This window comes from Mus caroli, unplaced genomic scaffold (assembly GCF_978045245.1).
Source record: "Mus caroli unplaced genomic scaffold, Mus_caroli_1 scaffold_8, whole genome shotgun sequence".
Taxonomy (NCBI): domain Eukaryota; kingdom Metazoa; phylum Chordata; class Mammalia; order Rodentia; family Muridae; genus Mus; species Mus caroli.
This window is the reverse complement of record NW_028227263.1, coordinates 120,900,249-120,908,820: the sequence shown is the minus strand read 5'-3', so window position 1 is coordinate 120,908,820 and position 8,572 is coordinate 120,900,249. Positions and strand designations below refer to the sequence as shown.

General features: G+C 52.8%; 1 protein-coding gene across 2 annotated transcripts; it reads right to left on the bottom strand.

Moving 5' to 3' along the window:
• Positions 1-5,633: 5,633 nt before the first annotated feature.
• On the bottom strand, positions 5,634-8,180 carry Znf575 (zinc finger protein 575). 2 transcript variants are annotated; one of them, XM_021168716.3, is made up of 4 exons: positions 7,987-8,180; positions 7,696-7,780; positions 7,180-7,344; positions 5,634-6,664 (listed from the first exon to the last, which is right to left on the bottom strand). In XM_021168716.3, the coding sequence occupies exons 3-4, from the start codon at positions 7,253-7,255 to the stop codon at positions 6,021-6,023; spliced, it is 720 nt and encodes a 239-aa protein (XP_021024375.1). In that variant the 5' UTR covers positions 7,256-7,344; positions 7,696-7,780; positions 7,987-8,180; the 3' UTR covers positions 5,634-6,020. The 2 variants fall into 2 exon arrangements, with proteins under 2 accessions (XP_021024375.1, XP_085697099.1); XM_085840973.1 differs by having other exon boundaries at positions 8,057-8,180.
• Between the last annotated feature and the right edge of the window lie 392 nt (positions 8,181-8,572).

Here is an 8,572-nt window from a genome sequence, read left to right as displayed (position 1 = left end):
CGGTTTCTCTCTTAGGAGACTCAAGGTTTTGCTGGCCTGAGTTGCCCCGTGTCCCTGTCCCAGGGTCTGGGAAGAGAAGAGTGGGGCCCTCCACCAGAGATCTACTAAGTAGCTCCCCGCGCCCCTCTGTAGTTCTGTGCTGACAGGAGCCAGGGAGTTGGAACTGTGCCACTCAATGCTGTCCCCCAAATAGATCTGATCCATCCTGTCACATGTCTATGGTCAGTGAGCTGGAGGCATTGATGCTTATCACATGTGCCAGACTAACCAGGTCCCTTCCCTGGTGTCACTGGCGTCACCAGCATGGTTTGCATCCTCCTGGGGAGGCAGGATGGGTGGGAGGAAGGCTGTTCTTAGGAAGTTGCCCAAATCCTGGAGCCCCCAAGTCTCAGCTGGGAATGGAACAGAGCTGGTAGGGGGCCAAAGCAGAAGGGGATGGAGTTGGGGTGGGGTGGGGGTGGGGCAGAAGCCACATGGTGGGAGTAGCCTGAGGCTGCTCTCAGCAAGGGGCTCCGGGGCACAGTCCTCGGTGCTGTCCATTGTGGCCACCAGTCAGGTGGCCATTTAATATAAAGAAATAAAGGCATAGGACCCAGTTATTAACAGTGGAAACAGGAGGATCTCTAAGCATGAGGTGCATTGTGAGACCTTATCCACCCCCTTCCCTATGAAAAGCAGGAATAGGGAGGGAGAGATGGATGCAGGCAGGGAGGCCAACTTCAGGGCCCCAGTCCCAGTCCCACATTTCAAAACACTCCGTCTCTGGGAAAGTTCTTTGGATGCCCTTGAGGGCTGTGAACTCCAGTCTGAGGGGTTTGGACTTCATCCTGGGGTGGGACCAGAAGGGACTTTAGACAGGGCAAAGGTCAGAGTCAGTCATGGTGAGACCTGACCCTCGGGTAACCTCCTCTTGGATGTTTTCTAACTTTAACCAACCAAGGGTTACCGAGCTCTCCCCCACCCCCGACTGTCTCATGACTGTTCACCCTGGCCGTTTCTGGGCTCAGTCAGTGGGTCAGTGACTTGTCCATTCCACTGCACCGACTGTTCTCCCTGTCACTCTCCCGACACTGCAGCCAGATCCCACAGTGTTCTGTCTGACGCTCTCCAGTAGGTCTGGCTGGCTAAGATCTGGATAGGCTGGGGTAAGACTGGGGTAACAGGAGCCGGCCTTCCCGAGGCTTCAGGGACCAATCTGCTGCCTTTCCAACTTCTAGGGGCTGCCCATGGTCCTTCCATTTAAGGGCAGCTATGGCTGGCTGAGTCTGTCCACATCACTGTGCCCTTGACCTGCCACATCGGGTAGGTAGTGCATGCCTGTCATCTAGGTGCTGGAAAGATAGAAGCAAGAGAACCCAGAGTATAAGTTTGGATGGGGCTGCCCTGGAGGGTTGTGATAGCATCCTTGGCTATATATAGCAAGCTTGAGGCTAGCCTGGATGACATGAGACCCTCTCAGTGAACTTAAAAAAAAGACTCTGGTGACATGATCCCCACCGAGGCTAATTATTATTTTTTGTGACAGTACTGGGAATTTAATGCAAGCCCTTAGCATGTCACTCCACCTCTAAGCTTTGTCCCCAGCGTTGCACTGGTCTGTGTAATGACCAGTGATCCAAAATCGTCGATTCCTCCCACTTCATTCTCCCTCACCACATGCCATACCACATTCCCAGGACCATGAAATGACTGTCCTTGGTTAGCCACTGTTCTGTGCAGCATGTTCCTCGCCTGTGAGACGCTGGGGATGCTGAGTGATGTCATGGGCCGTATGTGCCTGAAGGCACGGGGAGCAGCTGTGCAGTGCAGCATGGGCAGCGGCAGCGCAGTGTGACATTTTAACTGCAGAATGGCACCACTGGGGCAGGACGGGTCGTTTAGATGGGGTTATACAGAAAGATTGCTCAGAGGAGTTGCAGCCCCTGCAGGGACCTGGGACAGGCACAGGAGCACCTGGGAGAGCCATCGCACACCAAGAACAGGTAGGAATTAGAGCATCAGGCTGCCTAGAGACCCACTTCCACTCACGCAGCCACTGTCCTGTTGGTCGTGGGTAAATCCTCGAAGTCTCATTTTCCCTGCCCGTACAAGGTAAGGGGGACCAGAACAACACCTTTGGTTCCTTTGTTTTTGAGACCTTTGCAGTAGGCAATTAATGCTATTCAAATTGACCCAGTGGTGACAGTAGTGTTCTTGCTACCTGCCCCAAGTGTTCTGGATTCCCAAATGAAAGACACACACACACACACAGAGCCTTATATTAATATGCCTTAATCAGCTCAATGGCTGGGCCACTTCCAAACCTCCACGTGGCTAACACACTCTCCCCTTCAACAGTGCTGAATTATTACTTCTAAAACCTATATTCCATCCTGGCTGCTCCAGACCCAGGCTTGCAGCCCTCCTGGGCCACAATCCCTGACTCTTTCATGTTGGCTGTCTTTCTGTCCTACATGTCTCAGACCTGGTCTTTCTCCTTTCCCAGCATGGTGGGTCTAAATCCTCCATCCTCTCTCAGTCCCCTTGCCTGTGAATCCTAAAGTCCTGCCTCTGTCTCCTTGCCCAGCTATTGGCTGCCAGGAGCTTTATTTACCAATCAGAACCAGCTGGGAGCAAGGACCCTCAGCGTCTTACAATCTTACATTTGGATTCTTGTGCAATTTTGAGAACCCAGTTAACATAATGCAAGTGTTAGACCAAATTTACAACAGAGATATTCTCTTAGCCCAGGGTGGCCTCAAACTCCTTATGTAGCAGAAGGTGACTTTGAACTCCTGATTCTCCTTTCCGCGCCTCACAAGTATTGGCATGAAATATGAGCCTCTATGATTCACTTGAGTGAGTTTGCTTTGGGGCAGCCATTGTTGCTGTAGAGTTTTGGAAAGACTAACAGGGCAGGTGGCACAGTTAAGAGGCCCGGCTGCTGATCCCTCCAAAGCCTTCCCAGCAGCTTAGAGCACAACAGCCTGCTCACTTCCAATGGCCACTTCCAGAACATTCAGATCTCAGCTCCAACATCACCTCAAGACCCTTCCTCACCTCCGCAGGTCTCAAGGTGCACAAACTAGCATGTTCCCAGGGCAGGTTTTGTGGGCATAGCTTTACACCCACTCTCTTCATTCATGATTTGCTCCTTTTTAGTTTCTCTGCTTTCTACGAGAAATCTTTCCACCTAAACATTTTGGAATTTTTAGATTTGTATCTTCACCCAGGTCTAGATGCATTTAGCAGGCAGACTGTGTAGGCTTGATGCCAGCCTGGGCTACATAGTGAGATACCATCTTGGGAAAAAAAAAATATAGCTTAGGTGCTGGAGAGTTGGCTTCGTGGTTGACTCAGTGGTTAAGAACACGGGTGGCTCTTTCAGAGGACCCTGGTTCCATTCCCAGCACCCACATGGTGGCTTCCAACCACCTTTAACCTTATGCAGGCAAAAACACCCATGTACATAAAATAGTAAAATCTAAACTGAAAAAAAAAAGTTAGGACTTATAGCCAGATGTGGTGGTTAATCCCAGTACTCAGGAGGCAGAGACAGACAGATGTCATGGATACCTATGAGTTCAAGGATGGCCAGGGATGCACAGAGAAACCCTGTCTCGAAAAACCAAAAAGAAAGAAAAATTGAGACCTAGACCCCAGCACTTGCTGTGTGAGCCCAATGACCTGTCTCTGATTCCCAGAAGCCACATAGGGGCACAAGTGGAGCACAGACTACACAAAATTGTCTTCTGCTCTCCGCATACATGATGTGACACACCCTCCGTCATGCATATACACATGATAGTAAATTAAACTTAGCCGGGCATGGTGGCTCACGTCTTTAATCAGCACACAGATCTCTAATTTTAGGCCAGCTTGATCTACATACATAGTAAGTTCCAGGCAAGCCAGAACTACATAGTGGGATCCTGTCTCAAAAATAAATAAATAGATAGATAAATAGATAGATAGATAATAAAGGAAAAGGCCTAGGGTATCTACATAATGTAGTGTAGACCACCTGGGGTAACTGTCTCAAAAAACCCAAAACAGCTTTTGCTTCGTAATCCAGGAGGTGTCTGAGCAGGCCATGCTACAATTTTTTTTTTTTTTTTAAGAATTGCTTATTTTTATGTACATGGGTACAGTGTGGCTGTTTTTCGACACGCCAGAAGAGAGCATCAGATCCCGTTACAGGTAGAGGTTTCGTGAGCCACCATGTGGTTGCTAGGAATTGAACTCAGGACCTCTGGAAGAGCAGTCAGTGCTGTTGACCACTGAGCACCCATGCTACAGTCTTTAACGCTTCCACTGCCATGGACCTAACCGCTGACTGGCTCAGCCATCATACTTTCTACATCACTATGGCTCTCAACTGCTGAGCCATCTCTCCAGCCCCCTCATCTCATCTCTTAAAACAACAACCACCACCACCAGATTGGCCAGGGAGACAGCCCAGTGGGTAAAGGTACTCGCTGCCAAGCCTGGCAACCTGAGTTCGATCCCTGGACCCCTCGTGGTGAAGACAGACAGCTGATTCCTGTAAGTTATCTGGCTCCTTACAGGGAAATCTTGCCATTCCAGGTGACAGGCAGGGATCGGCATATGTCTGACAAGCCCAGGACTGTAAGCTTTTGAGACCACAGATGTTACCACGTCTGGAAAGGCGCCTGCCAAGCCTCTTACACTTGTTCTTGCATATAAACCTAGCATGTGTGTTGATAGTATTTTATTTGTAGATAGGGCCTCACATGATAGCCCTGCCTGGTCTGGAACTTTCTGTGCAGACCAGACTGGCCTGGAACTTTTGCAGTCTTTCTGCCTCTGCCCTCTGAGTGCTGGAGCTATGGGTGTGTGGTACCACTCCCAGCTTGGTTTTGTCTTTATTATGTTTGTTTAGTGTGTGTGTGTGTGTGTGTGTGAGGGGTCGGGTAGACATGTCATACACTCCCTGTTCTTTTTTTTTTTTTAATTAGGTATTTATTTCATTTACATTTCCAATGCTATCCCAAAAGTCCCCCACATGCTCTCCCACCCACTCCCCCACACATCCACTCCCACTTCTTGGCCCCCCCCCCAAAAAAAAAAAAGAGCACTTGTTGCTTATGCAGAGGGGCTGGGTTCTTGTCCTAGGACCCCCACAGAGGCTCACAACTATCCCTAATATTCCAGGGGATCTGACCCCCTCACACCTACAGGCACCAGGCACAAATGTGCATATACATAATGCAGAGAAAACACTCAGATGCACTTAAATCGAAGAAGGAGGAAAGAAAAAATCCAAAAGCGTGTGTGCCTGCCTGTGTAATGCTTGTGTAGCAGGCACAAAGACCTCAGAACCAACCGTGAGAGTCCCAGGGTAGACTGGAGACGGGAGACCTCATCACAAAACAAACATCCCACAAACCCAAAGTGCTTTCAGACAATGTACCCCAAGAATCACAACCCTCATTCATCCAAGGTCCCCAAGAGATTCAGAGGCACTGCAGCCTTGAGCTCTCCAGTATATGTGCCCTTGGTTCTGCCTCTGTCACCTCCTGTGGCCACCTCCTGTGCTCACAGCAACATGTACGCACAATGCTGGCCTCTTTCCTAAGGCCACACATTCCCCTCTGTTCACTGGCCTCTGGCAGTGGGCATGTGATGGCCTGTTCCCAGTGTGGCCACACCGCAGTGGACATCCCTTATGCCTTTATCACAGGCTTGAGAGTTCAGGGCCAGTGTCACCACAACCCGCACAACTCCAGGCCCAAGGTTTGACCCCAGCACCAATCTGATGACACCTGCCTCTGTGCCTGGATAGAATTCCTCAGCCTTCTAAATAAGATTCCAGCAGAACCAGTAATCCCCAACCACCCTGGGTACATATCTAGACCACCAGGCTTTGGAAGGCTACCAGAAAAGTTCCAGGCCAGCTTGGGCTACGTGTATCAAGACCTTGTCATTCTCCCTGTTAGAGGGAAGTCCACACATACAGCAGGGCTTAGAAATTCCAGGTCTTTATTGACAGGTGATGGAGGCAGAGTGGGCAGGTGAGCTCACTCCCGCTCTCCCTGGCCCTCTGACTGGTGGTGGCTGCGTTGGTGAACCAGCAGGAGGCGTCTCTGGCCAAAGGCCTGGTTGCAGCTGGAGCATCGGTGGCTGCCAGTAGCCTGGTTGCTGGGCGCAGTTGGGGGGTCGTGGCACAGACGATGGGCCGCCAGTTTGGAAGGAAACGAGAACGCTTTGGGGCAGTGCGGGCAAGGGTAGGGGCGGGCGTCGGTGGCGTGGTGGGTGTGGCGGTGGGCCGCCAACTTGGACGGGTAGCAGAAGGACTTGGGGCAATCGGGGCACGGGTAGGGACGGGCGGGTGCGTGCGTCCAGAGATGCGCCGCCAGCTTGGAACGGTGGCCGAAGGCCTTGGGGCAGTGCGGGCAGGAGTGCGGGCGAGCTCCGCTGTGCGTGAGGCGGTGCGCAGCCAGCTTGGACGGGTAGGAGAAGGCCTTGGGACAGTCGGGGCACGGGTGCGGGCGAGTGCCGCCGTGCGCTAGCCGGTGCGTGGCCAGCTTGGATGGGTACGAGAAGGCCTTGGGGCAATCCGGGCAGCGGTGCGGGCGCTGGGGAGGGGGCCGCCGGCGGGGCCGGGAGGGCACGCTCCCAGAGGCAGCGGGCTGGTTGGGCCTCGGCAGGTCCTGGTGGGGGTCTGGGGGACAGGAGAACTGGTGGGCTTCTAGAAACAGGCACACCCTGGGTCCAGGCCAGGCTCCACCTCCCAACACTCTGTATAAAGCAGGGCCTCACCATGTAACCTTGGCTGGCCTGGAACACTCTCTGTAGACCAATTGGCCCCAAACTCACAGGGATTCCCTCTGCCTCTACCTCCTGAGCGCTGGAACTAAAGGTGTGCGCCACCACGTCGGGCCCTGTCATCTCTTAGTACTAGAGGGGTATCTCAAAGTGTCTGAGGAGGCAAGTGTCACACTGGTGTCCCACTCGGGGACATTTCTGCTTGACCTCTGACCCCACGTTCTATGAGCGCCTCAAAGAGTTGCCAAGCCAGTGCCGAAAGCTTCTAAAGTGTCCATTTCCAACACTACCCAGAATCCCCCACAATCTGCTGAGGGTAGTAGTGGTGGTGGCCCCAGTGGTTATTACGTTGGTTCTCCTGGGCTGTCACTCCTGGGCAATGATCCCTATGAGAACTTGGGCTGCTCTCACCTTTGATCTCCGGGTCCTGACAGGTGGGACTAGGTTCCGAGACCCTGGCCTCGGACTTCACGCTTCCACCCAGCATCTTGGCTGGCAGAGGGACCAAGGGGCAGCTGGGCGAGGGGCGAGGATGGCGCCAGTGGTTAACAAGTTCATGGAGACAGGGGTGCGGGCCTAAAATCAAAAGGCCAGTCTGTTTAGAACCAGGCTTTTGGTTAAGTCTAGTCCTAACTCAAGAGCAGAAGGCTGGAAGGTGGAGCCTAAGTACACACTCGGAGGGGATATGAAAATAAAACCAAGAGATAATCTTTTCACTGGGTGGGGTGGGGCTATCTCAGAGTGGGCGGGACCGCTAAATCTGGAGTGGGCGGGGCTATTAAAAAAAAAAAAAACGATAGCAGTCAGTGGCCCGGCCACCCAAGCCCAGGGGCTGGTCTTTGAGCTCAGTGGGTGTGCCCTTGGCCACCCTGTCCCAGAAGTGCTTTGGGTACAGTGGAAGGGATTCTAGTGGAAAGGGGGGCTTACCCTGTCTTTAGTCTCAGCCTACTGATGCTGTGTCGCTAAATCGCATCTCTGGCATAGAACTGGGGACTCGGAGAATTAGGGAAACCTGGAGAAAAAGACGAAAGGAAGGTGTGGTTTATAGAACCACCTAGAGACCCAGAATAGACTTTCATGGAGGGAGTCCCAAACGTCTGGCATCGCATGCACTCCTCAAAAACCAGAGCACCGAGATCCACATCTACCCTTTGCGGAGAGATCCTAGCGTCCAGCCCCCAATCCATCTCCAGGAGACCAGGACCCAGCCCTTCTCACCTGCAGGGCGGTCCCTCCCCGGGGGTGGGGTTCCGGAACCCTCCCGTCTCAGTTATGCCTCGTGAGCTACCTTGTAGCCCTCGGACCTGCACCTCCCAGCGGGCGCTGGGACGCCGTTGGAGGAGAGAAGAGCGGGAAGGAGATTGCCGAGAGCCGTAGAGCCCAGCTTCACTTCCATCCCTTCCTCCCATCCGGGGCTGGAGGGGGCGTCAGCACGCATGCGCACTTTCGGCCAGCAAGAGGCTGCAGAGGGGGAAGATGTGATGGAAGGAGGGGATGACTGAACCACCCAGCAGGCAAGTTAGTGAGCAAGCGCGAAGCTATCCGCCTAAGGACCCTAGCTAGGAAAGTGCACATCTGGAAGGATGTGGTTAGCAGGAGTGTATGCACATCCCTCCTGTTTTCTCCTTCCTGTGATAGGGCCTCAAGTAGCCCAGGCTAGCATCAAACTCCCTACATAGCCGAGAATGGCCTTGAACTGGTAGTCCTCATGTCTTCACCTTCCAAGTGCCTTGCTAAGACAGACTGCACAGGCCCGCTCCCCCACATCCTCACTCCGGCTTCTTTTTGTTACTGTCCCTGTTAT